Source organism: Petaurus breviceps, unplaced genomic scaffold, assembly GCF_028583685.1.
Source record: "Petaurus breviceps papuanus isolate PSGF00001 unplaced genomic scaffold, PetGlider_PUasm1.0 90625, whole genome shotgun sequence".
In the NCBI taxonomy this organism is placed as follows: Eukaryota; Metazoa; Chordata; class Mammalia; order Diprotodontia; family Petauridae; genus Petaurus; species Petaurus breviceps.
Window position 1 is genome coordinate 4,489,341 of NW_027187289.1, and position 17,287 is coordinate 4,506,627.

The window sequence follows — 17,287 nt, forward strand, 5'->3', positions numbered from 1 at the left end:
ACCCAGAAACACCTGGCCGTGTAACCTTGAGCAAGTTACTTAACCCCGATTGCTTAAAAAAAAAAAAAAGAGTGAAGGATGAATAACAACAATATATGATCCTATGACATGTTATACAAATGTGAATTACCATTATTATTTAATACTGTAGCTTAGCCTCTTTCTTTTTGTTTCAGGTATATGGTAATTCCTTTCTGTCACTTTTCATCAGCAGTAAGCAGCATTGAAATAGCCAGAATTTTCTATCAGTCTGTATATACTACAGTGAGATGAGCAGAAGTTGTGAGGAGTGTATGCTTAGAAGACTCAAAACCCATGTGAGATATCTGTTTGTCTCAAGCCTATCTATAGTTTCACTTAACCTATTCACCAGTCACTTTCCAAAAACTTTTAAGACTTTATACTCTGTTTTTAACCTAGAACTCTGAGGGGAAAATGGTTTCAGCTTTTATTCTGGGAACATCCTGGTAGTTAATGACTACCAGAAACAACTTGAGATTTACTTCTAAAACTACTTCTTCAAACCTGAGTACTTTTATTAATATTTTCCAAGTTTCTATTTTTTGCAGAACCATATTTGGCTTCCTACATTTCAAATACAACTTTTTTTTTTAATGTCATTCCTTATCCTTATAAACTTCTGAAGCTTTCTGCTTCCTCCCTCCCTCCCCATGTAAGTTTAGGGAAAAGATCTTATCACTCTTTTGCTTTGCAAAAAGTCAGAGAAATAGCTTTAACTCTGTATTTTTATGAGGTCTCTTTTCAAGTATATTGACACTATACTGGATTAGTTACTAGATTGGAGATTTGTGTTTGGTAAAGTGCTATGTTTCTAAAACAAACAAACAAATAAACAAACAACAAGCAATTTAGAGCTGAACCTGTACAAAAGTGTAGAAGAATTCTGAAGATACAAATCCTATCCTATCATCCTATCCAGTGTTGTCCTTCACATAGACAGCTTCATTAGGATGACCTTCAGCTGGCTAGAAAACTCAATCAGAGCACCCAATTTCCCAAGGCTAGCATACAAAGACAAAAGTGAGACAATTCTTGTTTTCAATTCCTGTGTCACCTCTTGTAAAACCTCTAGTTTCTTTCTGGAACCATCAACTACAAAAAAGTTTTTCTTGATATCTGCCATCCTTTTAAAATTACATAGTATAACTTTGTATTTGCTAATCTGTGTACACATTATATCCCCTCAGTAGAATGCAAACTCATTGAGGAGGGGGAATTTCATTTTTGTCTTTGTATCACAACTGTTCTGCATACAACAGGTGCTTGATAAGTGTCTGTTGAATTGAAAATTTTACTTTAAAATTTTTAAATCATTTCTGACACAAAAAACAAAACATTGCACAAATTACAGATAGATGGATGAACAATTTGTGGCAGAAAAAGTTCTGGGAACCTTAATGGATGAAAGATTCTCTTTGTGTCATCCATGTAGTACTATAAATTTTTTAGCATATATTTAACTCTAATAAATAACTGAAGTAAAGCATTAAGTACTTGTAAAATCTGTAAGGTTATCATATAGTGATACTTCTGCTCAGATACTATTAAAAATGTAAGTCTCTTGACAGATAACACTTTCTTTTTTTGTCTTTGTTGGTGACTAGAATAGTGCCTTGCACATGATTCTTATCTGATCTTTTTAATCAAATATAGACTCTATAACTCTAACATAATTCTGAAATTGATAAATCTGGAAACGGCCACAGCTGCTGCTGATCTGGAGTCCCTCTGGCCAGGGGCTGGTCAGGCCCGCCCTGGGGCTAAAGCCTCGGCGTGGTGCTGGGCTCGGCTCCCAGAGTGTTGCGCTGGCCGATTCCTGCCGGCCTGCCGGGCTGTTCTCAGCGGGAGGTTAGCTTCTCTGTGTCATTTTGTGGGTTCTGCAGCTCCAAAGTTTGTTTAGAGTCCCCTTTTTACATGGATTGGGGAGCAAGTATAATATTTTTCAATGAAAATGTGAAAAACATAATCAAAAGCCATAGATAGATAGATAGACAGACAGACAGATAGATGGATGGATTTTCCCTTGTTATATCAAGTTTTTTCCTGTTCCTTGTTTTCAAATTTTATCTTGATTAATTAATTGAAGTGAAGTAATTTTAATTATTTAATTACCTGGAGGCAGAGAGGTAGAAGAGAAGACTAAAATCTACTCAAGCATTAAAAGTCCTGGTCTGTTCTTCAGAGTGGGATGAATATCTTTTTGGTATACACTATTCACATTTCAAAATTCTCTTTCTCCAAACAGCACTTTCCTGGAGGTCTTATATAGAGTAGCAATTTGTGGATTTGTTGATCTTGTTAAAAGATTTAGTTTTTCTTTTGTTCCTGATATGTTTAAAAATGCCTATTTCAACCTTCAGTAAATAGGTGCTATATGCCTACTATGTGTATGGTACTGTCCTACCCACTAAAGGGAGAATACAAGGATGAAATTTTTAAAAGCCCATGAGTTCAAGGAACTTACAATTTGGTAAGAGAGATGAGAAAAATAAATAAATCATTTATTGTACAAATCCCAGGATCCATGTCAGGAGAGAATCAGAGGGTTTCCTTTGTTCTACTTTTTCTTCTTTTCCCTTATCTTAGATATTGAAAGGGAATTTATTACAAAGACTTAGAGGAGAACATATAATTCATGGAAACGAGGGGTAAAATATGGCAACTGATGAAAAACATGAACACTTTACATAGGCTCTTATAATTGAATTCTTGTCCTCTACCAATTACTGGACATTTGCCTGGTCAAAGTCAGGAAACACAGTTTAGTATTATTCTCACCCCTGAACTGGGGTGAAAAGACCTCTATTTGAGAACTGGCTCTGCTAGCAGGTCTCAGTTTCCTCCTCTGTAAAATGACGGAGCTGGATTTGAGTAACTGTTGGGGGTTGGAATCATAGCACTGCCACTTACTAGCTATATAGCCTTGGACAAATCATGTTATCTTTCTTGAGCTCAGTTTCCTTACCTATAAAATGATAATATTGAATTATTTTTAAGTTCCTTTTCTACCCCTAAATCCTGGGATACTTTCAACTTAGACCAGATGACTTCTAAAGTCTCTTTCTTCTTCTTGATCTAGGCCTTGATAGTATCTAGATAATCTCTGAAGTTCCTACTAATTCCAAAAGTCTGTGATTTTATTCTAATAGAATTCAGTGCAATGACTATATAAACTAACCGCCCTTTAGGTCATTTCACCAAAATATCACCACTCCTGCAATTATTTTAATGGATAATTTGGTCAATTTGATCTAAAATGAATACTTAAAGTAATTTTTGACACATGGCTAAAAATATCTGATTAAATAATTTTGAATGATCATTTTGATGATATGGAATTTATAGAGTAACTACAAAAGTTATGGAAAAACGTTAAATACTTTTTTAAATCCATGGTGCTATGCTTGGTGCTGTGAAAAGAACTAAAAATATTTTTCTCAGTGGGATTGTTGGGCTCAAATGATTTCCCTTAAGTATTAAAAAAAAAGTTAACCAACTTACTTTAGCATTGAGAGGACACACAGACAGGGCACTCCTGAAAAGCAGATCTTCATTTCGCCACTGGTTACAGCGGGTAATACAACGCACCATATTTATGAGTAAAATCCCTAGTACAGTAGCAGCAATGAGTTTCTTAAAGAAAAGAGAAACATGTTAAATTTCACTAGTAAATTCACCACTGTCCATTGTATTAAACTTCAGGGATAATACCTTTTTCTTAGTATGTTTGCTTAGTATTCCAAATCCATATGTTAGAAGCACACAGTATCCAATACTGGGGAGGTAGATGACTCTTTCAGCAACAACAAATCCCACTCTGAAGAACAGGTTACTTGCAGGAAGAAATGGGATAATGAGAAATCCCAATCCCAAAGTGAGTATTCTAGAAATTAAAAGAATAGCAAAATGGCTATATTTAAGCTTAAGAAGAAAAATAGGCACTTTTTGGTACACCTATAAGTATCAAATCAACCACTTTTGAAGACTATGTCATATCATCATCAGAAAACCTGTACAGAGACAATTATCAGTGGGCAGTTTAATCTGGCAATGAAAGTAAAGAATATGAGATACCATTGAGGTGTTTTTTTTTAAACTCGCGGTAGACTTTTATTTTGTTCAAAACTTGAAACTTTATCTTCTGTGGTATAAATTAAACAATATATTATCATGTCTATTCTCCTTTTTTCTCCCTGCCAAAAGGCTAGCAGAATAAATGTATATTGCCAGCTTATAATATGACATCTTATTTGGATGACCAGGAGAATACATGATATTATTATTATTACTAAAATAATATAATATACTATTACTAATTATTTAGTAATTTTGTAAATTTACTAATTACTATTACTAATATAATATATTGCTATTAACCAATGATATTAAGACAAAGCAACTTGCAATATTATGTCTACCAATAACTTAGATCAAATTATTTTACTCAGGGGCGGCTAGGTGGCGCAATGAGTAGAGCACCAGCCCTGAAGTCAGGAGGACCTGAGTTCAAATCCAGCCTCAGACACTTAACACAAAAGCTAGCCTGTGACCTTGGGCAAATCACTCAACCCCAAATGCCCTCCAAAAAAAGCAAAAAATAAAACAAAAAAATTTATTTTACTCAGCATATAATATAGCAAATTAGTATATAAGAAATGTACAGATGAAGTTTTACCCATTAGCATAGCATCATGATACTCAAAGCCCTTTCATGCAACCCCCTCTTAATGGGTGAGGAAATCGAGGGCTAAAGAGTGTTTTCATTGAGTTTGTACTAAATGGAAGAGGTAAATTTTGAGCCTGGTTTCTGATTCCATATCCATTTTCCTTCCACTGTACTCTAACATACCCAAAATACTTTTTGATGGCATAATGTTTTCTACTAATTGCCTGGGAAGATTACTTTCAAATATATGGCACTGAAGTTTGCAAATCCTATCACTCTAATAAATTAAGTAAAAAATTGTGTCCATTTCTGTAGGCTTATTAACTGGAACACCCTTAAGATATAGTATACCATCTAAATACAGAATGAGTTCAATAAAAATGTTACCCTGATTACATGTTGTGAGTTTAAAAAGAAATAATTATTATAGAAACTTTACTGAAAAATACCTTATATAGTGATAGCTTTATTTTAAGGATTACATGAATATGATAAGTGAAAATATGTTTTGCTTTATGTCTTTCTTTGATTGTGGGGCTATGTCACCTTTAACATCCTTAAGCAAAGAGAGTCACTCAAATATAGTTGTGGAAATAGGCTACTGTTTCTGCATGAGAGAGATGATTACAAACAGTAAATGGAAACAGTGATTAAGTTAGATCAAATTTGTGGCCTTCTTTTATGGATCCTGTTCTTGTGATATTTACAAAAACCAATCCCACTTCACTTGTAGAAATGACTGCATGAGGATGAGTTTGTTTTTCTTTAAACCCACAACCAATTTAAAAGCACTAGCAAACTCAGAGCTTAATTTATTTTGAGAAACTAATAATTTAATGACAATAAAAGACTTCTGCTTACAGGAGGATGTAAACCTACTTTTCTTTTTCATAAAACAATTTTTTTTCCCAATTATTTTCTCAATAACCTTTTTAGCAGTAAAGAATAATCTCTTTAAAAAAGGAATAATCTCTTTGGGACAGCAGTTTATTTTGTCTCAAACTATGATGACAGAAAGAATCACTACAGCTTTCATAAGGGTGGGTTTTTTTTAAAGAAAATTGTGAAATGATGGCCACAACATACATCAATTACACTCTCTGTTCTGACCACAAATTACTCTTTACCACCTATGGTGTTAAGGATCTCAAAATGCCACTTCATGGGGATTTTAAAAAATAAAGCAGCCATCCATACCTGCTCCTCCAAGCTTACATCCCACTAGTCATTGCTGATAATGGGCCCAAACTGGGATGTAACTGTAGCAATTGCTATGAATATTTATTTGAAACATGTATTTCTGGATATTGTTTCTACTGAATTGTTAAAATGATCAGTACTGAATTTAGCAAAATACTTTTGACTTAACCTAGTGTAGAATTTAAAATTCAGCACTGCCTCTTACCTTCTCTTATGGTTGTCTTCAGAGCATAGAGCTTGGCATATTAGGCCAATTAGGCAGAACCAAAGTGCTGCTAGTGCAATTATTCTCCAGTCACTGACTGACTTAATAAGGGGTATGCAGCCCATTGACCAATCAAAACACAGCCACCAGGGACACAGCAGCAACCATGCATTCAATGAATAGTAGTAATTATAGTTTATAGCCTGTCAGTCAAAAGGAAAACAAACATTTATTTGATACTGAACTTAAAAAAAAATTAAATCCTATCTTCACTTCGAGGTTTTAAAGATGTTTCTTGTTAAAAATGAAAAAAAGTTGGATGAAGTGAAATTTAGAAGGTTTTCTTTGGGGCATGGGACAGTATTTTATAATCTGGCAAAACTACATTCAGATTTCAACAAATAAAATGCAGTAAACCCATTTAAAAGCACCAGAATAAAAAGAAAATTTGTTTTAACCTGGGGTCAAACCATATGCCCATGTACACAGTGACTTATACTGTCTGTAACATAAAAAGTCAATAGTGGGGTTGTTGTCCTAGTTCCCTGAAAGCAGTTCCCTGTAATGGAATTCTAGCATAGTTTCCTAAATCCCCCTTGCTGTGTCTAGCACAGATAAAACCTGTCATTTGACCACCTCCTTCTTGGCTTTAGAAAAAATAAAGCAAAGCCAAATAATTTTTAAATGGTTTTCATGTTATTGTTGGATAAAACTAATGTCTCTTGACCTCTGATACCAATCCACAATATCCTTCAATGAAGGTAGGTTGGGAGGATTAAGAGTAATGAAAATCCAGAAGACAAGGAGAAAATCTTAATTTTTTAAAGAAAAAATAACTTTTTCCTTCTGTCACAAAGGAGAAAGGAAAAATAGCTCTTACCCTAACTCCTGGCACCAAGAACCGGGTCTAATATTAAGAATAATCATTAGTCTTAAAAAATAAGCACTAGCTAGGCTATCAAATCATCAATGTCATCAATGAAGAAACAGGAATCTTTTTTGAAACAAAGAAATCCAAATGGTAAGACTCCAGACTCACTCTGATAAATATGCTCTCTGCAAAGGAGGCCGGATTGTCAACTTCAGTAAAGACTGGAGGCCCAGTGCCCATAATTCTCCAGCGTATATAAAGTATTGTTGCCCCTCCAGAGAACAGGAGAGTCATTCTGAAGAGAAGGCCCCCATTCTTAAGCCATCCAGTATTCTAAAAGGAAAAAAAAAAAAACCAAAGATACTGACACTGATTGCAGTGGTGCAGCTAAGGAAACCAGCAGAGCAATTGTGCCTTCACTACTTTGATGAGTTTTAGCAGCTAGATTTTAAAATGCAAAAATCACATGAAATATAATGAAAATGGAATTTTAATTTGCTGCGGTATTTGACATTTTGGAAGTCTTGCTTCAAGAGAACGGATATATATACTCACCTCTAATGATTTGTCTTTATGTCGTACCTTTTGAACAATTTCTAAAACATTTAATTTGCTTATCACCAGGGCATCAAATACAGCATTGAAACCCTATAAAACAACAAAAATACTAATTAACGATGGAAATGTCTTTCTCTGTTTTATACCACTATGCAACTTTATTATTATTGTAAAATGAGTACCCAGGCAAGTAGAGGACTAGACTGCAGGTAAAGTTCCACTTAATTCTTAAAAAAAAATAAACTTTAGAGGCAGCTAGGTGGCACAGTGAATAGAGCACTGGCCCTGGAGTTAGGACGACCTGAGTTCAAATCCAGCCTCAGACACATAACACAACAACTAGCCCTGTGACCTTGGGCAAGTCACTTAACCCCAATTGCCCTCCAAAAAGCAAAAAAAAAATTTTTTTTATTTTTACACGATAGCAGTTAAGGATCATTTAGTATGTCAAATATTCATTATATTAAATCTTCCATTTATCACATCTGTGACTGTACTAATATCAACATCCACTGTGTTTAATGCAAGTAATATGGGAAATGGTAGAGACAGAAATTTAGGGTCATCAAGGAAGTATTTCAGAAAGGATCCACTTATATTTGTAAAGACAAACAAACATATATATGTGTGTATATGTACATATTTACACACATATACATATATATTACCACTTGCAATGCAGAGATTACTTTCACCAGATTTATACCTGTGCAATGTGAAAAGGGAGGCAACTGGTCTTTTCTCTTCTCTGATATTCCTCATCTCCTTCCTATCAAAACCTGGACTCTGGATGGGTGAGGCTTTTCTTCTCTTGCCACAGCCCAGCCTCCTATGCTACTTCCTGGCCATCTCCTCAGTGATCCAGTACTCTTCCATGTGTAGTCATTCTTGATTAGAAGATAACCTTCTTGAGGGCAGCGACTCTTGCTTGCTTTTATTTAGATCTTCAGCACTTAGCACAGTATGTAGCACATATTACTTACAAGCTTTTCCTCTCTCCCTCCTCCATTTCTTCCCTCTTCTCTCCCTTTATCTGTCTCTCTGTCTGTCTCTCTTCTGTCTGCAGGTGATAAAAGACTGAAGATGAAATGGAATTTCAAAGAGAATTAGAGAAAATAGTGGGAGGGGCAAGCTCTCAGGAGATAAAAGTAGAGGAGTCATTCTAAAGCAGGGGTTTAAATGTTATTCCCCCATGATGGAAGTTCCAGTGGCTCCTTATTGCTTCTGATAAAAAGCAAGCTCCTCCATTTAGTTTTTAAAGCCCTCCCATCTGTATGACTTTGAGGCAAAGTTCCAGGGCCCTCCTAACTATGTCTCTGTTCCTCAGGCATCTCTTTGCCTCAGCTAACTCATTTATAAAATGAGGGGGTTGGACTTGGTGATATCTAAGGTCCCTACCAGGTAGTCTATGATCCTATGATACCTTTTTTATTTTACATTATTTTCCTTTGCACCCTCTATATTCTTGCCACCGAATTGAATTTCTTGCTATTCCCTGTACAAAGCCTTCTAATTTCTGTTTCCATGTCTAGCATACTCCCCTTAATAACCTCCACCTTTTGGGAAGCTTAGTTTTCTTCAAGGTTCCATTTAGGTGCCCCCTTCTTTATAGGTCTTTTCCTTAGTAAGAAAGTCCCAGTACTCTCAAACTGAAATTTATATGTATGTACTTTGAGTTTACTAATCTGTCTATATGCTGTATTCCCTGTTGAACTTTTATTCTTGCACAGTGTTATTAACTTTGTAGGTGTTTCTAAATGCTTCTGAATTAAAGTGAATTGTTTTATGCACTACCATGGTAACTAGAATAATGTGGTTAATCACTAATATAGTATTTTAAGGCTTGCAAAGCACATACATCATGTCACTCACAACAAACCTGTGAAGCCAGTACCTTTCAGGTATTTTCACAATTTTATGGTTAACAGCAAAAGGAAGTTCAGAGAAATGTAGTGATTTGTCAATGGTCTCATGGGATACCTCTTTTTCTGATTTCAGGGAACTGTACTTATTCATTCTCCTCCTCCCACCTTGGAAAGTCCCTAATCTTTCTCCCAATTATAAATTAGGTTACCAAATGTTGTATCCTGGTTAATTATTTCCTTTTAATTAATTGGCCTAATTTGATTAATTGTTTCTAATGTATAAAAGTCTGTCTCTTCCTGTATTCAGGGTCCAGTACCAAAGCTGAGGAAGGTACCTGGTCCTGATTTGTTAGGCAGTTGCCATACATTGCAGTTTAAACTTACCCTTCCTTGATCATGAAAAGAGGAAAGATTGTTTAAATCAAAGATCCCCTTCTGACCCCTATCCCAAATCAAGGACTCCCTGAGCCCCCCATTCCAGCTCAGGGATTTCCCTCTCACCCTCATCCCAGATCAGAGAATCTTACCCCAGTTCAGAGAATCCCTGTCACTCTCTCAGCTCAAAGACTTCCTGTGACACCCCCAGCTTAGAGACCCTCCCCTGCTGGCCCCCTCATCTCAGTTCAGATTCCCAAATAAAAATGCTGGGGGAAAAAAGCTCGAAAAATGCAGGGAAACCTGTGTTATACTCTGGTCTCAGAAATTTATTAGTTGTGTAAACTCAAGCAAGTTATCTTATCTGTTTGGCTCAGTTTCTGGATCTATAAGGAGGGAAATAACAATGGTACCCAACTCCCAGGGTTGTTGTGAGAAGAAAGTAATATAATGACTGTGAAGTGCTTAAAACAGTGACTGCATATGGTAAGCACTATATAAATGTTGACTATTGTTATTATTATTTCTTTAATTGAATGTAATTGCATACCAGATTTTAGATGTGATTAGTATAAAATGTCAAAGATAATTTATTTTCTATGTAAAATAACTTGAAACTGCATTCAAGTGAATTGATGTCATCTGACTAGTAATAAGTTTTATTTCATGTTGTAAATGTATGATATTATGTTATTGTATTTCTAAATTTTTCTTACATTGTAAAATTTAGAAAAAAATTATAACAGAAATACTGTTAGAAAAACAACTTTTAAAAATCTGGATGCTGTTAGAGTCTGAATTGAGCTTTAAAAAGAGTACAATAAAAACACTTGAAAATTGTTAAATATTTAATGGGGTACATTTTGTTGTAAAACAGTTAATAATGGGGGTGGATAGGTGGCGCAGTGAATAGAGCACTGGCCCTGGAATCAGGAGGACCTGAGTTCAAATCCAGTATCAGACACTTAACACTTACTAGCTGTGTGACCTTGGGCAAGTCACTTAACCCTAATTGCCCTGCCCTCCCCTCTCCAAAAAGCAAAAAAAAACAAAAACAAAAAACTGTTAATAATGAAGATAATATTTACTGTTTAGTATATATAATATATAATAATAATGTTTACTATAACAGTGAGTTTTCACTTGAAAATTTTTGAATACCACTTATAAAAGTTATGAAAATGTATAGGGTAGTTTAAAGATGTAACTTTAATACATTAATATGAGTCAACTATCAAGCATTTGCTATATGTATGAAACTCCAGAATGTAGTTAGTTTTAATTTACAAGTAAAGGATAAATGAAATTTAACTGTTAGGGAAACATAAGAAACACACAATATTCAAGTCCTAAGTTGTGGTTAGTAAAATTTTGCGATTTGAGGTAAAAACTCTTGGGACCATAATTTACTATTGTTTGGGGATTACAGGAATGGTTGTCTGAACTGTCATAAAGTCAATAGTAGAAAACGGCATGTGCTGCATTTTTGAGAACTACAGGTGAATTCATCCCTAAGAAAAAGTTGAGGGGATGACTTTGGCATGGCCTAAGGTAGGACTCTCTTGAGTCAGTTTCCCCATTGTGCTATTTCTTTTATGAATAAGAAATTTCCCCACTTGGTTAATCCTGAGCCTTGCTTTTTATACCCTGTGACTACATGATTATGACTCATACCAGAAATCAAATAGAGCTTTTCCCTATTATAGAGTTTTCCCCTATTATGGTATATGTCAGATCAGTCTGTGCCCTTGAGGAGACAAATCTTTACACTGTTGTAACTATGTTTTTCCTTCTGCTTTCATAGAACATTTGTATAATAAGGGCAGGTGAGCAGTAGAAGTTGTATAAGTACAATACTAAATCTATTAATTAATAGATTGATACTGGAACACCTCTGAGTTGTTTTATCTCTGGGTTACTATAACAGGATGCAAGTATAAAAAATCTTACAATTTTAATCTGCATTTGTAGTCAAATTATAGGATGATATCCTCCAGAAGGGGGAATTAGAGTAATTATCATTAGAGGCATTAAAGTAATAAGACAAAGATGTAATATAAAAGTTTTCTAATTAAATGGAATAGTAAATTTTGAGAAAGCAACAGGATTAGACTATTTGCTCTAAGAGCTCTCTCTTTATATAAACATATATATATATTTATGTGTGTATGTATGTATGTGTATATATATACGTATGTGTATATGTGTGTATATAAAATATGCTAGGCTTCCAAATGCATCTATTATGGAAATTCAGGCTTTAAGCATACTTTAGTAATAAGTTCTCAAAACTGTATTGAGGATTTACATGTACTTATATACTGATAATTGTAAAGAAAGTGAAATTATTTTCTCATTTTTAAAGTATCTAATAACTTTAAAAGATTTCTGTTTAGTCATTTCAGTTGTGTCCAATTTTCTGTGACCTCATTTAGGGTTTTCTTGGCAAAGATACTGGAGTGGTTTGCCATTTTCTTGAGGCAAACAGGGTTAAGAGACTTGCCCAGGTTCACAAAGCTAGTAAGCGCCTGAGGCTACATTTGAACTCATGTCTTTCTGATTCCAAGATCAGTGCTTTATCCATCCACTGCTCCACTTTGCTGTCCATTTTAAAAGAAAGAAGAGTTCATTTTACAAGTTAGGCATTCACGAATTTTTAAAGAAAGATTCTTATTATCAAGTTCAGGGTTTAGGTAAAGATAAAAACAGCAAGTGGTATATAAATACTGAAATTCTCTGAAATTTCATTATGGGTTCCTAATTTGATGTTGTTCTTATAACTCTGTTGTTAATAGGATGAGAATCATAAGGTTTGAGCTGGTTTTCATCACATGAATTGTTATTGGAAAACCAAATTTAAGAGATAGTACTAAGTTGTATTAAATCTTATTACAGGCAGATTTTAGCAGAATTATCCAGGAACCTTTACAAATGATTTGGAAGCAGAGAAGCAGAGTCCTCTTCAGAGATGCCCTGACAATGAAGCTTTTTCCAGAAGGTCCAAGAGAAGATATCCCAGGGATCAGATGGCTACATGAAACATGTGATGATTGACTCAAATGATAGTGATAGACTCAAAATGTGATGATTAAATGGACACTGGGAATGGGTTACTAGGATATAAGGAGACTTGATATTGGTTAATATTAGTGATAATTATTGTATTGCTTTGGCCCTTTGTTTCAAGGTGTTTATGTTTAGCTTTCTTGGTTATCTTGGTAACATGTAGTAACTTGGTAACATCCCTTCTCAAAAATTAGCCCACTGTGAGCCCTCTAAGTAGTTTGATCTGTAATCTGACTTCTGTAATTCTGATTATGAATACATTAAAAAACCTTATAGATCTGGCTTATAGATAAGTGATACATGAGGAAACTAAGAGAATTGAAGGGATTAGCATAGAAAGTGGTTAATTGTAGGAAGTGAGTAAACCACACTGACTCTATCTTGTGATTCAATTCTGGAGTCAGCTCAGTTCCCTTTCTAGTCAATCATGGGTCTAGTTCAACTTCTGTCTTTGTGATAAAACATTATTCAATTGGGAGAATTGGGAAAAGATCCTATTGTACTGTTTGAACCTACCCCTGTGTGGCTGGGAAGCTGGACCACCACTCTCTGCTGCTTAGAGACCCTTAACTAAGGACTAGGTTATGCTGACCAGAAACCTGGTCACATCCAAAGACTAAGGTAAGGAGTTTTATTTGTTTCTTCACAATTGTACATCTCAAACAATCCATGTGTCTTATCTGAAAACTGGCCCTATACCCATCAATCAGTTATTGAGTTATTTCCATGTTCCTTTGATTATATGCAGATACTTGAGGGGAGTGGGACATCTTTTTTTCTGATTTCAGAGGACTATACTTGTTTGCTCAAACCCCCCCCCCCCACTTGTTTGAAAATCCCTAAAATTTCCTTCAATTAGAAATCATATTACCTAACGTTATATCCTGGTTAATTGTTTCCTTTTAATTAATTGCCCTATTTGAGTGTTTTTAAGGTATAAAAGTCTGTGTCCCTCTGTATTTGGGGTCCACTGCCAAAGCTGAGGAAGGCGACTAGTCTTGACTTGTTAGCCAGTTGGCATTTGGTGCTTAATAAATTGATATGCTTGGGAGCTTGAACCTTTGTTTACTCAGTCATCTCATCTTTCTCCCACCACACATACAACAGAGGTTTCATTCAAACCCAGGTCCATCCCAACTGCATATCTAACATGCTTTTGGTTATGCCATATAGACATTCAACAATAGTCTCATCAATGACTTGAGCACAAGCTTATTTTCTGAAATTTTATAGTAAATCCTCAGCAAGTAGGTTCTCCTGGAAGTACTTCTTCAGTAGATATGACAATCTGTCACCTCCCTCCCTACCAGCACGTTTGAGAGATGGATCTCTTATTTTCCTAACCCTAGCAGGGTGTGCCTTGGTAGTATTTATGCCCTATAGAACTGCAGGAATTAGAGCTGAAAGGGAGCTTAGATACCATCTAGACTGGGGATTCTTAAACTTTTTTGAGTCGTGGACCCCTTTGGCAGTCTGGTGAAGCCTATATACCGCTCCTCAAAATAATGTTTTTAAATGCAAGAAATAAAATATATAGGATCAAAAAGGAAATTATATTCCAATACAGTTATCAAATTTTTTTTTAAAAAAACAAGTTCATAGGACCCCAGGTTAAGAATTCCTGATTTAGTCCAACCCCATTATTTTACATGTAAAGAAAAAGTTTGGGGAGGCTAATTGCCAAAAGTGACACAGACAGTAAAGGGGAAGAACCCAGACCCTCAGATTCCATATTCGGTGTATCTTTAATGTTCATTATACCATTTCTCATTCCTTCCCCAGAAAGACCTATTTAGTCCCTTATTTTTAAGATACATACTATTAGCCTGGTAGTGCAGAGGTAAAGTACTTTACTCAGGTAAAGAGATTACAACATAAACATGATTATCAATGAAGATTAAAGTAGCAAGTGTAACATTATCTCTGAATTATTTGGGGTCTCTCTGTTATGGGACTTTAAGCCAGAGAAAGTAAGAGCACATAACCAGTGGCAGTTCAGAGTTACTAGTAAAAAGGAGACCACTACTGACCCATTTCACAAAAAGTTCTAGGAGTTGTTGAACACTGGAAACATTGCTTGGGGTTGAGTTAATTGGACTAAATTATCTTATAAATTACTTTCACTAGAAATGCACAGATCCTTGTCACTCTCAATAAGACATCTACAAAATGACTATATACAGCATGCTCTGAATTATAAAATTCAATTAGACTTTAGTTGTAGTCTATGCTTTCATCACCAAGTTTTTGTTTTGTATTTTTAGATTCTAAGAAATTTATTTCCTCCCTCCACTACTTACCTTGAACTTTATTTTTGTTTTTCTATTTTTATCCTTCAACCTTAGATCCCATTATCTCTAGGTAGTGGTTGAGGGGTCCTGATCATACAACTTAAGCTACAAGAGATTTCCTAGAGTTTTAAGATGGCAGTTTTCTTCTCAAGTCCACCCAGATTTATAACTAAATATCCAATTTTTATTAAAAGAAATCTGTTTATTAAAATGACTAAACAGGCAAATTTTAAACACAATGGATAGAATGCTGGACTTGGAATCAGGAAGACTTGAGTTCAAATCCTTTCTCAAACACTTAATTAGCTGAGTGACCTTGGGCATATATCTTATCTATCTTACACTTAGTTTCTTTATCTATAAAATGGTAATAGTAACATGGTGTACCTTATATAGTTTTTGTGTGATTCAAAGAAGATAACATATGTAAAGCACCTTGCAAATATTAAAGTACTATACAGCTACTAACTGTTATTATTATTTTTTTTTGGAGGGAGGAGGCAAGACGATTGGGGTTAAGTGACTTGCCCAAGGTCACATAGCTAGTAACTGTCAAGTGTCTGATGCTGGATTTGAACTCAGGTCCCCCTGACTCCAGCACCCTTTCTCTATTCACTGCACCACCTAGCTGCCCCAAACTGTTATTATTAAATATGTATGTTTACACTAATTATTACTTTTTTGCATTTAACAATTTAATACAAATATTCCAGTAAGAATATACTAATTTCACGTACTCTCAATCTTAACTTGCTATCAAACTTATCTTGGCTTTAACTGCTATGTCAGTGCCATGGTTTGGTTAAAAGCCTTCTATTGGAGTTGCCAGGTCCTACCTCTTTCTCATTCCTCTAGCTCTATCTCCTTTCCAAATCCATAGTTCTCTCTTCAATATCACAAAGCAGAAACTGCCAGGAGGGGGATGAGAGGCAGCAGAGAGATGCTTCTTCCTATGGTGCCTTTAGCTCTGTTTTTGTTTTTACACAACCACTCACTTTACTCTCAGTGGTTCCCAAAGTGGACAATACCACCCCCTAGGGGGTGCTGGACTGATCCAAGGGAGCAGTGGTAGCCTAAGGTACAACTGGGGGGGGGGGCGTTGAATAAAAATAAGGGATAAGTGGAAGCATGAGGGAAGAAGAGAAGATAAGAAAATTTTGAAAAACTGTTCCTACATATTTCATCTGTTGTATAACAGAGTTAAAGTCATAGCGATGACATTATTTTCCAAATAAACACACAAAATGCAAGTTACAACCAATCAGTGGTCAAGTCTAATGACAGGTCTTAACAGGCAACTGTGGGCAGGTGAGTGTGTCATGCATTGTTGGGAAATCCACCAAGCATTGGCAGGAATGTGTGTGTGTGTGTGTAATGACTTGTTTATAATACGATACTATACAGTTACATGGCACAATACTATATCATCAAAATTTCAATGAAGGACAAACCCTACATATTTACAATAAATTATTAAATCTAAGATGTGTCTTTACAAATTATATGTTTTTGAAATGATGCAAAATTTTTTAAAAAAACATTAAAGAAAGTAGATTTCTGTAGGATGCTGGGTAATTTTTTTAAAGGGGGCAGTAGGCCAAATAACTTTGGGAACCTCTGCTCTAGGACAAGAGTGTAGCAGTCCTCTCCCCTAATCCCACCTCCAGCTGGGGCTGTATTATATAGTTTAACCTATTTAGAATGCTTATTTAGTTTTTTTTTTTTTCTGCCAGGTTTCTTTAACAACACTTATAAACTGGTTTCTTTTATTACTTGGTGCAGCCTGAAAGATTTCTTAAAGACCTCAGTATTAATCATAATACCTACTACAATGTCTTGCACACAGTAATTACTCAATGACTATCTGTTAATAACAATAATAATAGCTAACATTTATATAGTGCTTACTATGTGCCAGGCACTGGGCTAAGTTTTTTATAATTACCTCATTTGCTCTTTACAACAACCCTGGGAGGTAGGTATTATAATTATCCTCATTTTATAGGTGAGGAAACTAAGGCAAACAAAGGTTAAGTGACTTGCCCAGGGTCACACAGTAGTAAGTGTCTGAGGCTGGATTTGAACTCAGGTCTTCCCAATTGCGAGTCCAGTTCTTTATTGACTGTATTACTTAGCTGCCTGTTAAATTAATGATTAAGGAGATGATTA

At 35.2% G+C, this 17,287-nt stretch overlaps 1 protein-coding gene across 3 annotated transcripts in view; it reads right to left on the minus strand.

The window, feature by feature from the left end:
* TMTC4 (transmembrane O-mannosyltransferase targeting cadherins 4) overlaps positions 1 to 17,287 on the minus strand; it is a 90,672-nt gene that overhangs the window by 28,245 nt on the left and 45,140 nt on the right. For 2 of the 3 annotated variants that reach the window (XM_069064200.1, XM_069064201.1), the window contains exons 7-11: positions 7,519 to 7,611; positions 7,132 to 7,296; positions 6,093 to 6,295; positions 3,733 to 3,904; positions 3,523 to 3,654 (exon numbers count right to left, since the gene is read on the minus strand). In XM_069064200.1, coding sequence (XP_068920301.1) covers positions 3,523 to 3,654; positions 3,733 to 3,904; positions 6,093 to 6,295; positions 7,132 to 7,296; positions 7,519 to 7,611 — 765 coding nt within the window. The remainder of the gene's footprint in view (positions 1 to 3,522; positions 3,655 to 3,732; positions 3,905 to 6,092; positions 6,296 to 7,131; positions 7,297 to 7,518; positions 7,612 to 17,287) is intronic. The other variant, XM_069064203.1, reaches the window with a different exon arrangement.